General features: G+C 37.2%; 1 protein-coding gene across 4 annotated transcripts in view; it reads left to right on the top strand.

The window, feature by feature from the left end:
- The window catches only part of EYS (eyes shut homolog), a 789,226-nt gene that overhangs the window by 752,981 nt on the left and 18,044 nt on the right, over positions 1-18,201 (top strand). For all 4 annotated transcript variants that reach the window (XM_038131819.1, XM_038131820.1, XM_038131818.1 and 1 more), the window contains 2 exons: positions 6,028-6,202; positions 13,158-13,330. In XM_038131819.1, the coding sequence (XP_037987747.1) occupies positions 6,028-6,202; positions 13,158-13,330 (348 nt within the window). The remainder of the gene's footprint in view (positions 1-6,027; positions 6,203-13,157; positions 13,331-18,201) is intronic.

The raw sequence follows: 18,201 nt of genomic DNA, 5'->3' as shown, positions 1-18,201 counted from the left end.
AAAAGAAAACATTTTGCAATAGTAAAACAGAGTTTGAGTTCTCAATTATGAAACTGAGGGTATGTTATGAAAGTCAAGCGCAGCAATTAAACTCAGTTTAATGCACTAAAACACTGCATTTCCATTAAGCCCATGTACCTGCTTTATTTACAGCCATTACTTCACTTTTTGTTCTTACACTGAAATTCCTCAAATTCAATTTTGTACTGTATAGTCAACTTCTCACTCAGAATGTCATATGAATTAACATCTCCTCTGTCTCTGTCTTTTCAGGAAGCATGGATTGTATAGTTATACCTTTCATAGTCTCTTAGCAGTTTGTAAATTGGCATATCATAAAACATAATGTCTGTGAAACTGTTTTCATGAGATCAATATCTGTGAAGTACTTTTGGCATTTTTATAGACATGCTAATGTTAGGGGTGACTAACAGGAATCTCTAGTGCTTTACTTGAGAACAAATATTTTGAGTTTTCCAGGTTACACATGTTCCAAATGTATTGTAATGACCAAATTTCACAAATTCAGTATCAATAATTTTTTTAAAACCACGAAGTTCATGTACTGTTAGTTACCATAGTATTTACTGATTTTTTCATGCTCTTTAAAAAGAAGTATTACTGCAAAATTTTGGGAAACATGTTTTTGTGAAACATAACATGGGAAACATAAACAGTTTTCTCTTTGTCCCTAGCATTTAGAATATTAAGACTATTATATTTGCTAGTTCACTCCGTGCTCCTGTTCCCAGCAGCAGCTTGTCTCTGTTCTCCAGAGCACAGTGACTTTCAAGGAATCTACACTTTCCTATGATCAATTTCTTCCAATGTTTTCCTATGTAGTCAGCATCTAATTTGTTCTTCTAGCTCAGAAATCTCCCCAGTTCCAGTTCTCAGGATTTTCAGGATAAAAAAATAAACCTCCATAGATTTTTTTTTTCCAGAGTGAGAACTGCAATCAGATAAGAAAATTTTGAACTATTTTACTCCAGCCAAACTGCAGCTGTAGGGATCTCACAGAAACTCTGGAAGTAACAGCCAAGATAAATTTATCTAGTACATGGTTGATTAAACCACTCAGAGTTTTGGAACCTTGCTGTTGGCTCCTTTTAAAGACATGATTTATTAAAAACATTTTGCTTCTAATACCAGAGTGTACCTCTCCTTTTGTAAGAAATCACTACTGGATGAAGAAACATTGAGACCAGCATTACTGCTGCAGACTAAATGTCCCCAGTGTCAGTGTGCAATAATTTAGGATTTTTGCTCTGTACAACTGGAGTTTCAGACCATTTCTACCCTGACCTGCGTGCCTTTAGCACTTGTTCAAGACATTTCCACAGAGGAGGAGGAAACTTAACACAAATGTTTTTAGTAAATTGTCATTTAATAATCAAAACTTGTGGAATTTTTAAATTAGGAAATTAGCACCTAGAGATTCTTTTGAAAGGCTGAAGGATGTTTGATGGTACTGTAAGCAATTTGCGAAGTTTCATTCAGTCTCTGTGAGAAGCTGAAGAAACTGGTAAAGGTAGAGCTCAGATGAGGCAGCCAAGTTCATGTGGACTTTGAGGCTCTTTGCACTTTATCTGAATTTGAGTTTCCTTGGAGGTTTACTGGAGCTTTTTGTAAATGGGATGGTTTACTTAAGTGTTCAGCTTTTTTTCATTTCCTATAACAGTGTAATTAAGAGACCTTGAGAGTTTTCTAAGCAAACTGCAGATGCTCTAAAAAGTCAAATGTGAGGTTTAGGTACCTGAAAGTCCTGTGGCCAAAGAGACTCAGCCTGGTTATTAATAGACAATCTGAAAAGGGAGCATAAAACCAACTTACTCACGTTCAAAGGTCTGCACAACTCAGCAGCATGACTCACCTACCCAAAATGAGACAGGGAATTATCTGGGAAAAGCTGGAAGTTACAGCTGAATTTCCAGCCCTTCCATCTCTGAAACAGGCAGAGAGAAATCTGGTGTCAGGGACAAAAGAGGGAGAGTTCTGATGTTTTGTGCTCTCTGCTACCATGAGTGCAGGACACTGACTCTAGCCATCAATCCAATTGACGGAGAGACAGGGCTTGCATCTAGAAGTAAGTGAGGAGCAGAGAAAGAGGAACAACTAATTGTTCCTGTGGTCCTGTTCCTAAGCAGGATGAAGCATGGCTATAGAAGTAATCTGTTGTTTGACAGCAAATATTATTAAAAGGAGGAGTATATAGGCTAAAGAAACTCTTACCACAAAGCTGAACTGTTGAAGAACCTCTTTCATTCTGAAGGAGCCATCTCTTCACATAAATGATTTTGCAAAGTAGATAAAATTGCAGGTACTGCAATCACTTTTGAAAAATAGAGTAAACCCAGAACACAGTTGAGTTCTAAATAGATACAAATATAGCCTTTCAGTCAAAGTTTGAGCTCATAATAAGCTAGAATACATTACAAACCTGCCTGGGTTAAGACTATTTGTCTTTATGTTCCTGTACCACTGATGTCACCGTCAGGGCCATCTTTTAGACCAGCACTCCAACACCACACTTCTCACAAACAGCAAAGAAAGACAGGGGAAAAGCAAAGCATTTAAGGGTAGGTAGGATTTAAGAAATCTGTAAATTCAGTACTGCATTCAGATACAAAATTTTTATCAGTGTATCTATTTCTGTCAGTTCTCTTGCTGCACTTTTAGTACATCTTAAACATGCCTGCTTTGTGTACTTTTTAGTCAAATTAGCACCAAGTGCTTACAAGTGGGCAAGGGATCCTAGCAAGAAATTATAGGAAAAATTCTTTAGGTGATAAGGATATATCAGAAAAAATAAACAAAAAGTAAAGCTGAGCAGTGAAGTTAGTAGCTCTTTAGTGGTTTATGGGCTCTGCTGGACTGAGGTGAAAGCTATAAAATAAATTGATGGTAAAAAAGGTCAATAATAGAAAGGCCTAGGTGTGGTCTAAGAAGCCACAATTCAAAAGATTGCCAAAAAAAGGGTAGTATACCATCTGTGAGTGTACAGTCTTGGTGTCTAATTTCTGTTTACTTGCATAAAACTGATGTTCAGAATCATGCCAAGTTTAACTCACAAAGTCGGGAACTTCAAGTTCCTCTTGCAAGCTTGGCTGTGTCAGGAAACCTCTCCATTATTCAGAATAGTTGGCAGTCTCTCATTAAAAGGGGCCCAGAACTGGCAGAGCTAAGGAAATTCAGGTCAGAAACAAGGCACATTCATCAGCTGATCCCTCTGCAGAAGGTTATATAGTGCTTGCTACAACAGGCTCAGATTTCTGCTCTGACTCATTAAATAGAAGATTCAGTTTAACTTAGCTGGGCCAAAACACTCTTGTACCTATTACATGCTTTGTTTTCCAGTGCTCAAGAGCTGTTCCTAACCTAGATGGCAGAGTTAAACTGTGGTTGGTACACTCAAACTAGTCATTAACACAAATGCCAGTTTATTTTCCATGATGACCTTGAAGTCCTTGGGGACTCACTGTGCTTTCCATGGTTCACGCAGAGCTCTGTCGTGCTTTTTCTCAGCACTCCAGCAAGACCCAGGAGAACAGAACATGCTTTATCTGCTACTGATAAAGAGATGAAACATTAGTTAGGATTTACCAAGCATAAGGCGGCCTAAAAAAACAGCCCTGTAAAAAGCGAAGAGGCAATAATACAAAGATTGCAAATAATCAACAAACTAGGTTATTTTTAAATTACTTATTAAGTGTTTCTGAATTAACAGTTATGTGTCAGCATAGACAGAGCTACAAAATATGTGAAATATGGAAATACCCTAAGAAAACTACTTTCACTATCATGAAACTGTGGTAAAAATAGCTATCTTGCTTGCAGATATTACTTATATTTTGATTTTAAAAATTATGTAACTATAAAAAATCACATTGTATATTCACTGGGTCTTTCAGATGCAAGTCTACTTCTTTTGTGATTTCAGTGAATCATGCAAAAACTTGTGTTAAGTGATGCTTTTAAAATCAGTGTAATGATTACTTGCAATCTTCATATCATATCCCTCAGCTAAATTTTATAAATCATGTTTAGAAAGCTCTGAGCCTTTTCAAATGCATTTATGTACTAGTTTAACTAATGTGGTTTAAAACCTGGTTTTTAGTTTGAAATTGTGTATATATTTATGTATAGATTTGGATGACATTTCAAAAATGTTTAAGGCTACCTTTAAATGTGACTATACATCACTTGGATGCTGGGGTATATTTTTTAGGATTTGATCCAAAAAAATATTATATTATATAATTATATGGCATCACCTCAGTTTTGCAGTATAGAAATAAGCACATGGAGCCATAAACAGGATCCAGAATTACTCGTGACTTCAGCCTGACACATAAAGCTGACTATCCTGTGACACTACCAGGAAGAGCAAAGACTCTCCAAAGGGGCAGTCCCTGGAAAGCTCACAGGCTAAACAGGAGCTGCTGGGAAGGAGCAATTAGGGAACACCTCTGCTTCACTTGGAAACTTTAGCTCCTCCTTTCACTTGGGATACCAATGGATTATGAAATTAAAAGAAAATCAGAGCATAGGTGTAGGCACTGGCACTCGAACATCTTTACAAAACATCTTTACAAATCTTATTTTTACAAATAAATTATTACAATATTCCCTGACAATTATTTATGACAATTATTGTTTTCCTAAACACTTCTTTAGTGTGTTCAAGGACTTAGAATAATCTTTGGATCACTTCCCAGTGGCAGTCTGCGTGCAGCTGTACTCTTCTGGAAAGTAATAAAAGTTTGATAATAAAATTGTGACCATGCCAGGTCACATGGCCACAGGACCGAGCAACAGGCCCAGAAGTGTTTATCTTACTAGTATATGTTAATTATTTAAATTATTTTCTGAGATTAGGGCCTGAAGAAGCAGTCTACCTCGACCTAAAAATGTCATGTGTGACATGATCTGCATGTACCAAGGACTGAAGCATTCACTTGAGAAGGGAAGAATTGCTGTGTCCAGTTCTGGCCTCTCAGTTTGGGAGGGACGTTGAGACACTTGAGTGCATCCAGAGGAGGGCACTGAGGCTGGTGAGGGGCTTGGAACACAAGCCCACTGAGGAATGACTGAGGGAGCTGGGGGGTTTAGCCTGGAGAAAAGGAGACTCAGAGGTGACCTTATCACTCTCTACAACTTCCTGAAGGGTGGTTGTAGTCAGGTGGGGTTGGTCTCTTTCTCCAGGCAGCAACTGACAGAACCAGAGGACACAGTCTCAAGCAGTGCCAAGGGAAATATAGGCTATATATTAGGAAAAAGTTTTTCATGGAAAGATTGATAAAGTGCTGGAATGGTCTGCCCAGGGAGGTGGTGGAGTCACCATCCCTGGATATGTTATAAAAAAGACTGGATGTGGCACTTGGTGCCATGGTTTAGTTGAGGTGTTAGGGCATGGGTTGGACTCGATGATCTTGAAGGTCTCTTATAACCTTGTGATTCTGTGATTCTGCAATTGGAGTCATTACCTGAAGGGGTCCTTTTCAGCCCATGGAAATTCAAGTCCACATTCCTTATTTTCATTATATTATTTGGTGCCATCTGGATTCTATTATATTTTGTATTATGTAAATTTTGTGCTGTCTGTTCTCCTTTTTTTCTTGGATTTTGGGGGCTTTGGTTGGTTGGTTGGCTGTTTTATGGTGTTTTATATTTTTTGGGATTTGTGACTGTTTTTATCTGATAGAAATAGAAACAATCCTGTAAGAGCATGTGTGTAAACACAAAATTGCATCTAGTCACTGACTTCATATTCTGCCTATTCCTTAAGAAATTATTTCTTTTGTTTCACCCACCATTAAATGAAGGACTTCCGATCATCCACTCATTTGCCTGAACAGAAAGTAGCTGGCTTATCTTTATCTCCTGTAGACAGTATGGTTGCCCATTCACTGAAGATATTCTGGAGGAACCTATTCACCGATGACTGACACTCTCTTGTTGTTCAGTTTGTTTTGCCTTTTGCTATCTGTTTTAAACTCAATTTCTTTCTTTCTTTCTACTTTTGAGGTTGCATTTTTGATGTTCAAGTTCGCACCAGCCTTAATAAAGGGTTTAAATCACCAGGAACTCCAGAAGGACACCCCAATTCTGGTCGCAGTGTTGGACAATGTAAAGATTCCCCATGCAGCTTAATAAAATGCAGAAATGGTGGCAAATGCATAGAAAGTGGCTCTACTGTTTAGTAAGTATATATATATATATATATGTATGTATGTTTTTAGACACAGCACAGACTGTCCCTAGACTAATAACTATGGTAATTTATTGTGTTCATAACCGAAGAGGAAGGGAAGGGAAGGGAAGGGAAGGGAAGGGAAGGGAAGGGAAGAAAGCTGATGAATGTTCATTCAGTTAGACAAACATATTAATATTAAAATATTAAAATAATGTTAGGACCACTTCTGGGGAATATTTTAAAGAAATTTTATGGGCTGGTTCTGCTCCACTAAAGTCACTGGCATCCAGACTTACTGGGAAGGATTAGATGGGTGACCTTTTTTTAAAACTAAGTGAGCAGCTGGGATAGCAGAGAAAAAGTAATAAAAAAGGAGAGCTTGACTGTGTAACATTTAATGTCCAAATGTTACTGATGGGGCAAAAATAGGTGACTTCTGTTTCCTGGGAATTATTATTTTCCATTAAAAAACTCCTTGTGGAATAAACCACTGACTGTCCAACATGAGAATGTTCTGAGGCAGTTTAAACCTGTAGGAGCTCCAAACATTGTTTGAAGTCTGTCAGTTCATCTCTAAGCTGCTCACCTGGCTGATCTATGGGATGAGAGGGGGTAGCCATGAGAGGTTGCCCCAAAGATGAGTCTCTGGTCTTTCACGCCTTGTCTCTCAGAGTAGATGGAGCTGAGTGCCCAGGCTGTACGCACAGAAGGAGGAAGCACATTTGCAGTTCCAAATTGCTGTTGAGCGTCAACATTTCTATTGTAATAAATTTTGTTTTCGCTTTGTAATGCAGCTGTAAAACGTTTGCTGATGAGCATTTTTTATTTTAAAAGTATCTGCCAAGATTAATTATGCTTGCTTCCCCTTATGCGCTTTCACATGTGTTCATTTATTTCCACATATTTGCATAAATTTTTTAAAAAGAGAAAAGTGCTGATTTAAAAGTTGTTAAGATACTGATTGAAAACATTGCAGACAGCAAGACAGATTTGAATGAGAAAAAAGCCTTGCACTGTGGAGCCTCTGTATGATGCTTCTTAAAACAACAAAAAACCTGTCCTTCTGTGTGCTATGAAGAAAAACATTTGCATATCTGTCAAACCTAAAACAATCTCCTAACTCTGTATTGGAGAGAGAATTATATGGTAATTGGTTTACTGCCTGTGACACAAATCTTCACCTGTAAGAAAATTTGTACAAAAAACCCGCTTCTAAAGCTAGTAAACTGTACTGATATTTGGAAAACTGACCCCAAGATAAGCTCACAGGTTGCTCCCCATTCCCCTTATGAGTGAATTTATAGTCTCCTAAACACAGTAATGAAGGCAACACTTTAAAAACCTAATTTGGAATTGTTTTCTGATTGTTGCACTGCTGCATATCACAACTGTTGCACTTCGCAGAATCCTCCCAGAGCTGTTAAATGCTTTACATTTGATCTTTCTGAGGAACAAGAAAGGATAATGGTATCTTTCCCATTGTGAGCATATTACAGGCAATACAAAACCAAAATTTCAAGACAAATAAAGCATAAATGTGGGCTGAAACATCCCACTCCCATCCACCCATCTCAATCCTTTCTTCAGCAAGTTACTCAGCTGTGCTAAGTCACCTTCATGTCTATAAGGTGAACCACCACCAGCAGCATCTAGTCATCTAGAGCACATTTGGAAAGCAGGTGGCAGGTTAGAATGGCAGCTGGTGACAGGAAAACATAGCAAGCTTGGTATTATGGCAAAGTTCTTTTTCATCATTACAGTTTGTATTCCAGATTAGTTTAGGGATTATTCTAAAATTTCTGGGGCATTGGGGGGGGGGGGGGGGGGGGGAAGGAGGGTGTAATTTGGTTTTTATGTGGTTTGTTTGTTTGCATTTAATTTATAGTGACCGACTACTGAATTCTATTCCTGTCCCCATATCTCAGGACAGCTAGGTCTTCACACACCAGGTATATGTGCATGCATGTACCAGTAATGGCCACCTTTTCCTCTCACAGAAAAAGGGAAGCATTGCCAAAGAGGCACAGATGTAGCTTACATATAATTTCTGTCAAAGTGCAGTAGCTGTCAATATTGTCTCAATATATTTTCTCAGAGGGAACTTTCTATTTTCAAATCATCCGTGTTCCTTTGCAGAGCAGAGTCCTTGAGGGAACTGGATTTGTGTTCAAATATTTTCTCTGCTGAAATGAGATCTCTCCAGAGGTTTTGGTTGCTGTTTTGAGCTATTTTTATGTCTTGCTTTCACCACCCTGCCAGAAAGTGTGCAGTGCTGTTAAGCTGTAGATTCAGTTGCTATAGGGATAATGCTTTGATTTAAATAGAAACAGAAATATGCAGCATTAATCTTTACATTCTGTCCAGCAACAGAGCACAACTGCTGTGTTTTAACTAAACAAAGGGGAATTACTTGAATAATAAAATGAAAAATATAATTTTCAAGGGACAATAATATCCCCTATTATTTTATTTTTATGCAAAATTATGGAGAATAGAAAATTGCATGTAATTACATGTAAGATTGTCTGCTAGGCGTTATTGCTTCTTCTTGTTGGTGAAGTAAGAAAAAAGTGTATCTTGTGTGCTGTTTGAACAGAACATCAGACAAAATGGAGAGGATTCATTCTGCTAAATGTGAGCATATAGTGTCACTTTAGATGCTCCTGGATATATGTTTGGCCATCAGCTGTGGCTTCAGAAGAACTTGGGACTTGAATGAGTTTTCTGTCATATCTCCAAACCTCATGTGGATTTCTCAGTACTCTATAGCTTCCAAAGAGAATAGCCACTGAGGTTTCAGAAGTTAAATCATTCCCCATATATGTGGGGTGGCCCATAAAAGGAGTTTCTGTAGTCTCGTTATTAGGCCAGATTCAATTAAAATAAATTTGCAGTGCAAGGACGGAATCAATATGGAACACAAGGACATAAGTTTCATACTCTGTAAGGGAAAATTTCTCTGTTTAATAATCATGGTTTAATACATGGTTCTCTTTTGGGGGGTGACTTTGCTACCTAAAATTTTTAATCCAATTTGCCTTATTTAATAGGACACTTTTGCAGCATTCCATGGTTCTCTTTGTTTAAATACAGCTGATTCTCTTCCAATCTTGTTTTCTTTAGGCTCCATCCTTAATTGCCAGCCTGAAGATAGACTGTTTTCTTGTTAATGCTCTGGTTTTCCACTGTGTGAATTTAAAGCCACTCCTATTTAGAAATTTTCTTCCTTGCTCAGAATTTTTCCACTATAAAACAAATTCAAGAACTGTATCCAGAAATCTCCAATGGATTGAGCAGCCTGGGGCTAATACATGCCAATACAGATTTCAGATGTCCTGCACTATCTGAGATACTTAAATGATGTTGAGATATGGTTCAGTTCCTCCTGGAGAAGTGTTTGGAGGTCAGACAAGATACCCTAGGGAATTTCAGATGTCACTAAACATCTGCCTAATCTCAGTTGGTCTAACTAATTTGATAAATTAATTAAGCTTCTGATCTCCATTGAGTATATGCCCATCTTGCATATAGAATGCTAAATTTAGGTGTCAGAATGTGCAGACCTGAACACCTCCTTTTCTGCTTTAAGATTACTTGTTTGATTTGACACCACATTTGCATAGCTATGGGATATTCCATATTTGTTAGCATTTTAAATTGCATATTTTCCATATTTAATGGAAGACTTTTTTTGTTTCACTTCAGATCTAAGAAATCATTCACTAATCCTTTAGGATCTTTAGTTATTTCACCATAAAGTTCAAGAAAGTTTGGTCAGGATTTTGTAGTAGTAACACACAGACATACTTCTTACATATTTTATGTGTAAGATTACTTTTCATTACTTTTTTTCTATTGTTGCCTGAATTTTGATTTAAAAAAATTTGGGTTTTGGTTCATAATCAACAGTGACATACACTTGTCATCCTTGCTTATATAGAAACTATATTATTATTTTGAGAGCTAATTTTGGCTTTGGTAAGGAACTTTGAACCTGAATAAACCATTCTATGAATACTTCATGACATTTTTAAGGATTTTACAAGAAGCAAAAAAGAAAATACCATTAAATTAAATCACCCTTGAGCTTCCTAAATACAAATATTTCAGAACTTGAAGTGGTATTTGAATTTCCAGAATTTAAAGTGAATTTTTTTGCTTCCTGAACTGGCTGACTTTGCCTCATACTTACTCTGAAATGCATTCTATTAAGATTCCTTGGCAAAACTAGGTGATTCAAGATTATAGAGTTTGTTTTCTGACATAAAATCTAAGTTGTATTTGAAAGCCTTTCTATCCTTTCCCACTTAAAAATATGCTTTAGAAAAAAAAAAAAAAAAGACATTTTGGCAGTTCCTCTTGAAATACTGGTATCTCTAGTATAGAAGAACTAATTTAATCCGTGTTCTTCAAAAAGCCTGAAAATAGGAAAATATCTTGCAGTGACATTTTCTCCTAAGACCCATAAACTCAGAGGTGAGCTAAATGTGTAGGATCCTGTTAGAGTCAGTGGAGATCCAGGCCTTTCCATTGTCTAAACACTGGCATTCTAATGGCACAGGTCCTGGGATACTTTTCTGGTCTTCATAGGAGCACAGAAAAGGAAGCACAAGAAGCACAAGTCTTCTGCAGCTCTTCTGCTGGCTCACACTTCTCTCAGACACACCATGGAGCAGAAGACAAATATCATTTGTCTGTGTTGAGGCAACTGAATGCAGGACTTTATCATTAGGGCCATGCATGTGCTGGTTTGTGGGATGGATAGTGCTCCAGTTCCCGTGACTGTTCCTGCTCGATCACCACTAATTGATTAGTAGCTGAGCTCAGGCAGTTGCTCGAGGATCCATTGCCTGAACTTGAACATTCTGTCAGGTCTCTGTCAGAAACTTGTCTTCCTGGCCAACAGCTGCCTCTCTCATATATTTCTAAGGCAACTGGAAGCCAACTGGGCACCTGATGTAACATAAAATTAACTGTCTTGATCTCAAAATGAATCTCACCACTTATACATAAAGAAATACAAGAAGCATCTGGATGATGCTCTTACTCATACAATTTACTTTTAGGTAGTTCTGCAAGGAGCAGAGTGTTGGAGTCAAAGATCCCTATGAATCCCTTCCAACCTGAGGTATTTTATGATTCTAAATGGGTCTTTAAATCCCTGAGAGTCAAGTCACTAGTGCAAGCTATTGGGCTCTCCTGGTCTAGAAAAACAAGCAACCAAAATCAGGAAGACATAGAGAAAACTAGACCAGCATGGCAGGCCACATGATGGAAAATATTTAGAACACTTCCTCTTACTTCATCTCTGTAAAGATTAGGAAATTTTTGATCTAACCTCTCAACAGCAGTCCAACTTGCTTAGTTGTGTTATACAGGCTTCCTTAGTTGATAGATCATTGCTACAGTAGGCCAGCAAACAGGTTCAGCACTGTGCAAATAATTTTAAATTAATTTAAAAACCTGACTTCTCTTAGGTCATAAGAGACAAGAATTAAAAGAAATTTGAAGACGTATGCAGACACAAGCCAGGGAATGGGGAAGAAACCTCATGTACAATGCCCAAGAGCAGCAGCATCAGCTCCAGCAGCCTCCCTCAGAGCACAAGGAAGGGGCACTGCTGTTTGCACTCAGGGAGTTAAATCACTTCCCCTTCTCAGTAGCTTTCATGCATCAAAGCATAATATTTATAGCTGAGACAGAAAGCATTCAGATGCTGACTTTGATGAATTGAGGTGCTTTTGATTTTGCAAGGTGCTGTCCTCTTCTCCCATTCATTCCGAATGGCTGTTTATCACTCTGAAGAGTTTGTTGGCTGTGCTTTGTTTACATGTAGTCTGATCTGAAGGTTTGGTGAAACACAAGTTTCACAAGCTCCTCATTATGTTTTATGCAGAAACAGTGGGCTGATTAATGGAGGATGTGCAACTCAGTCAGTGCAAAGAAAAATTCAAGAGTTTGCACAAAACAAAAAACCAAACAAACATGAACCTATCAAAATATGAGTTTTCATCCTTAGCCTTGAGAGAGAAAACTTCCAGTGAAAAAATCCATGTGTTTTTATTCAGGGGAATAATTATTGAATTATAAAGTGATACAAAATGCTAGAATAAAAATAGGTCTAATAAATGTAATTTTAACTCTTTAGTAAGGAGGGCATTTTGAATATCAATGCCAAGTGTATTCTGTATGTAACAATTTCTATAGAATTCATACTAATTTTAAATTTACAGGTTAGTGTGACTTCTTTGGGTTTGTTCCCCAGCCTGGATGAAAGAAAGGCATAAAGTGTAGCAGACAATAACAAGTTCAATGTTTCAGTCAGTTTAGAAAATTTGCTTTTGGTATAGATTTACAATCATAGACATATGAAACCCAGATTGCCACCTCTTTCATGGCCATATCCACTCTCCTCTTTTCCATCAAGTGCTTCAACAATCCTACATCTGATATGCCAGTTATAAGAATTTAGAAAATTACCAATGACTAAGTGAAAGGCAATCGTTGACAGACTCCTGTTAGTAGCTAAAATTTGTAACTGTTAGCAATTCCCATATGCTGGTTTTATTTTTATGACTGTTTTTTGCTGCTTACCATTCCCTTTTAATGCCCACTTTAACTCCTCTTAGTTTACAAAGCTAGGGCCTTTTGAAGTTATTTGTAGAGCAAAACAAACATACAAAAGCTACAAGCCTTTTTTTTTTTAACAGATGCTAATATTGTAATGTTACTATTCAAAACAAAATATTTCCTATTATGTACCTTTTTCTTTTATAATAAAATTAACATACCAAAAAGTTAAATGAGGAACTTGGTTACTACCCCTTTCTGTTAACCATTTTGGATCAGGTTATTGAATATGGGTATCCAAACTTGAAAATCTCTTGATTAGATTGCTACTGACATGTTGATTTCTTTTGATAATACTGTTACATTCTTTCCCTTCACTTACCCTCTGTAGCTGTGACTGTCTCACTGGATGGAAAGGCGCATTTTGCACAGAAACTGTGTCAGTGTGTGATCCTGAGCATGATCCTCCACATCTGTGTCAGCAAGGCAGTACCTGTGTGCCACTGCCTAGTGGCTACACATGTCACTGTCCTCTTGGAACAGCTGGTACCTACTGTGAACAAGGTATGTCAAATGCACAGTACACGTACACACAGTTATATGACGTAAAACCACAGCATTTTGCAATATACCTATTAAATGTGACATAGAGACACCAAGTACAAAATAGATTTAAGAAAGTGATGTTCCTTTCTGTTGGAAAAAGTAATTTAAAGCAATGAATTGTTAGATATTGTTTCCTTACTTTGCTTATTTTTAATGCCATTTTTTCCTTCAATTTTTTCAAATCAATCAACCGAATTCACAAGCATGATTTGTCAGACACCAAGGGGACAGGAAGCATTGGAGAGCAATGTTATAGTGCTTAGTTCAATTCCCAAGCTCATCGTAATGAAGTATGATGGGAAATACACTTGAGATCACAGTAGTGGTACAGAAGAGGGAAGCATCTGGGACCTTATCCAATTTCTACTGATCCTAATGGAGAGGTTCCTGTTGACTTCACGGCCTTTTGGGTAGGGATGCACTGATAATGATGACAAGAGATGCAAACATCACTGTAAAAATCTGCAAGTGATTATTCTCCCCACCTTTCTTTCAACATGCCACCCTCAAAATATGTCCTCAGTTTGCAGGTTTTGCATTTCTTACCCTCATGTAAAGGAATCCTTTATCTGTTTTCTTCTCTGAGAGACTGAAATGAATTTCTGAGTGCAAATGAATATTCAACAATGTGGATACAGGTGCTGCAAGCTCAGGGACTTTTCCTGAAAGTGCCTGAAGTGACTCTGTGTGTAAGGAGGTACAGTCCACACCCTCTATTCCGCAGCCTTTAGATTCATATTAATTTTGTACAAGCTTGTGTTTTCCTGTTGAGAAGCTTTCTGTAAGACTTTTGGAGAACTCCAGTTACTGTTAAATAGCTGCCTTTCCAAACTGCCTGTCAAGGTCCAGCTCTCTTGCTGTGTGAGTTTAAAGCACAAAACTGACAAGCTGAACTGCATTTGACCTGATTTGCAGTCCTCCTCACCCTACAGACGGATAGTTCTTAAATCCTATTACACGTAGAATTGGTATGCTCAAATGAAAAAGAATATAGCTTCTGGAAAGTTACTGTTGAATTTCTTATTCCATGTGAGAATGTGCTTGCTTTATTGCCTCTGCTGCAACAGCTGTTCAAGGCTCTTTATATGAACTTTTCAATTTTGAATTCTCATTTCAAGTGAGGTTTTCAAAAGTAATGCCATCTGGATTCAGGACACTGATCATCAGGATATGTGCTATACACAAAGCAGGTAATTAATCAGGTAAACACTCCTGTGTTCTGGTTCCAGAATACATTTGGGTCATCTTATGATGGCCACATTATCAGTACAAAGCTTATATTGGAGCAAGAGAAAATTGTATTTCTTACAAATTGCCTTTCTTGTAGTAATTCTTCACCTGGTAAATACATTAGAGGGTTCCTCTCTGTTTTATTTAAAAGCTTTCCTTTTATGAATAGGTACTGTGGATCCTGACCAAACTCTGTGCCCTGTATTTCACCTTACTTTGTGGCAGAATAATGAATTATCATGAGATTTTTCAAAGAGCAGTTTGCACTTTTAGTGGATGGCAAATTGCTAAAAAACAGCTGCTTATCAAGATTGAATATCTCATCTCTGAATTAATGGTGGTTATTGGAGCCAAAAGAAAAAGAGACAGAGAGCAATGAACAGCCCAAGGGACTGGGAGAAACAAAGGGTAATTAAAGGATGAAGACTAATGAATATACCAGAAGGAAGGAAAAAAGTGTGAGAAGAAGACAAAAGAGATTTATGAGGTAAAAAAAGTGTAGAGTAGAATAACAAAGGGTAAGAACAAACAGGGGTTTACCAGATAATAGCAACTGGTAAAGACAGTACAACAGTATGGATTGCACAGGAACAGGTCAGGTGAAGCAAGAAAATGGGGCAATAGGGGTAGAACCACAATAATAAACAAGAGCACTCTGAACACAATTATTAAGGGTACTCATGCATGAATCATCAATAAACAAGCATTAACTTGTTTGGCAAACACTAAAAATATTTGAGATTCTTTATTAACTATGTACATGAGAGGAGGAGAGATGAAAGCCTATGAGGATGATGCTGTTCTTCACTTTGATGGTCCTGCTTAGAGCATCAACTCAAGCCACCAAGGATGCAATGGTTGTCAGCGCAGAGATAAGGTACATTTTAGTTAAGCTTTAGATGTCAGAGCTCCACTAGCAAGTGTTCAGTGGTTAGAAAACTAAGTTAGAACAAGACTAAGCACAGGGAAAGAAAGATCAGTTAAAGAACACAGTTTCATAGCACTTATGGCCCAAGACTCACAGGACTTACTTGAGTATCTCACAGTGACCATTGCCAATATGTAAATTGAGAAATATTCTTAGGAGGTTGCAGAAAGATCTATATTATTTCATGTGTTTTATAGGAAATAGAAGAAATCAACCCACTTGACAAAGAGAGGGTGAGGGTAGCAGTTTCAATTATTCTTCATTTCCTATTGGCTGTGCACAACCAATTCATATTCAGGAAGTAGTGCAGTGATATTTTGTAGTCTGAAATGCTGAGAGCAAATATTTCATTGTATATTTCAACTTGACAAAGCAAGTACCAGGACTTGGGTTTTCTCAGAGAAAGATGGAGAGGTTCAGCAGGTAGACAACACCCTGGTGACTGACAAGTAGGAAGACGCCTGTGAAATTTAAGACCAGTTTTGGGAAGGCAAGCATCCATAATGAGCACTAGGAAAGAATTACAGGGTTGTAGATTAGATCAGAATGGGCCCAAGAAATAAAGTATTGTCATGCAAGGCAGAGTAATACGTTTGTTCAACAACTTAAAACTCCACTTCTTGGGTGCAGTGTGTTGTCCAAATCCGTCAACACTCATAAAACAAGAGTGTTAGGTTTAGAAAGGTTACACTGATATAAACAAACAAAAATGTTATTAATTTATACTTCCAGAAACAAAAGTGATTGTAATGAAATAGGAAGGAAATGGAAGATTTATGGAGGAGTCTATTTTACTTGGTGTTAACATTGCCATTTGGACTCAAACCACTTCCAAGACTCTTTGTGACACATGAAGCAGCAAATCATGTTCCGCTGGTTTGAAAAGGTCACAGCTGTGACAGCAACACAGCAAAGCCAGCCCAGGTTCTGAGGTGCATAAATAGCAACCAAACATTGCCATGATCTGGCCTAGCATTAATTACGGAGTTAGCACTCCCGTAACCACAAGGATTGGGAATATGGGGAAGCAGTTTATCTAGGGTTTTTTTTTTTTAAGTTGTTATGTTTTCCATGACACCAAAACATGATGTTAATAAAATCTTTGGATCATTTAACTTAAAGTTTGCAACTGAAGCACCAGACAATTCTAACTTTTCTTCTGATTGAGAAGGGAAGATTCAGCCCTCAGCAGTGTAATAAATAGTTATTTCAAGGACACACAATATTCAAAACTAACAAGAGTTTCCAGTAATTTGTCTAGGAAGTCTCCTGCATGGCTTTCCATGCCAAATTCCAGCTTATTCCATTTGTGCCAATGAATATCTTTGTAATTACATCTCTCAAAGGGCTTCTGAAGAGGGAGAAGTCCCTAAGGACCTGTTTTTTTTCAGTTCCCCTGCAAGTGTATAGTAGACCTGTTGGTTCCACTGTGATTATTACTGTGAGAAACAGTGGTCAACATCAAATGTCAAGGATGATTCTTCCTGAGAAAGAAGAAACGGTGTAAAACCCTTTTACAGCAGGTGGTTTGATTATACAGCACATTGTTACATAAGTGAACACATTATCTTTTTTTCACCAATAGTAATTATTAAGATATGTGAACATTAAAATTACAGACATTATCCATAATTACAGTCTGCATTAATATTCTAATCTCTATTAAATTCTATTTTAGCAGCTTATTCCTGTCATAAGAACTGTGTGCCTGTGTGAGGCCAGTAATCCTGTCTTCAGCAGAGACCAACAATGGAGGTTTACAGAAAAAATTGACACAGCATCTACATACAATATCTCCCTGAAGCACTCTTTTAACATCTAAACATTTATTTCTTACCTTTTTTTCCCCCATTTATCTTAATGGATTAAATCAAGTCTTTAATCTTGTCATAAGCAGCATCACCAAAGGCTATGAATAACTTGAACAAAAATAAATTTTAAATCAATAAAGTTCCTCTGACATTCTATTACACATCGAGATATATTTACACATAGGATAGAGTTTTTATAGGTACTGAGTATATTTATTTCCCAGATAATTTTGTAGAGGAGTGAAGAAGACCTACAATTTCAGATTAGTTAATTGTGAGATAACAGAGACTGATAATGTTCTTATTTAAGGGGACAGCAATGTAATATTTGAAAGATTCTATAGATGGCACTATTGGAGAACACTTGCCAGTAGTAAAAATATACAGGGTTTTCATCACAGTATTCCTATGAATTTTAAATTATTCAGCAGTTTTCTTTAGCAGGAATAGTTTGTGCCATTTACATTCATAAAATCTATTATGATAATTTTTCTTGACTTCAAGGCATAACAGAATTCTACTGCTTTTTTCACAAAGAAACAAGTTAATAAATAGACTTCAACTGTATATTAGTCTCTCAATTCCATAGCTACTAATATCGCCTGTGAATGTACAAATCTTGAAGAACTGAAAGAAAATGTAAAGAGTTTTCATTGTTCCATCCTTGGTTTAATGAGATCCTTGTCAAGAAATAAAGCCATTTCCTTGATGAACAAAGAGCAAGCAACTTCCTTGGGCCATGTTTATTCAGCTCAAATCAATTTCCTACATATTATTTTGATGTCAAATTCCATTATTCTCATATTAAAGTACAGCAAATTTTTGAAAATACCTGATAAACTAGCAGAAAAAAAACTCTT

The sequence above is a fragment of the Motacilla alba genome, chromosome 3, assembly GCF_015832195.1.
Source record: "Motacilla alba alba isolate MOTALB_02 chromosome 3, Motacilla_alba_V1.0_pri, whole genome shotgun sequence".
Lineage (NCBI taxonomy): Eukaryota > Metazoa > Chordata > Aves > Passeriformes > Motacillidae > Motacilla > Motacilla alba.
The sequence above is the reverse complement of the archived record's forward strand: the minus strand, read 5'-3'. Positions and strand labels throughout refer to the sequence as shown.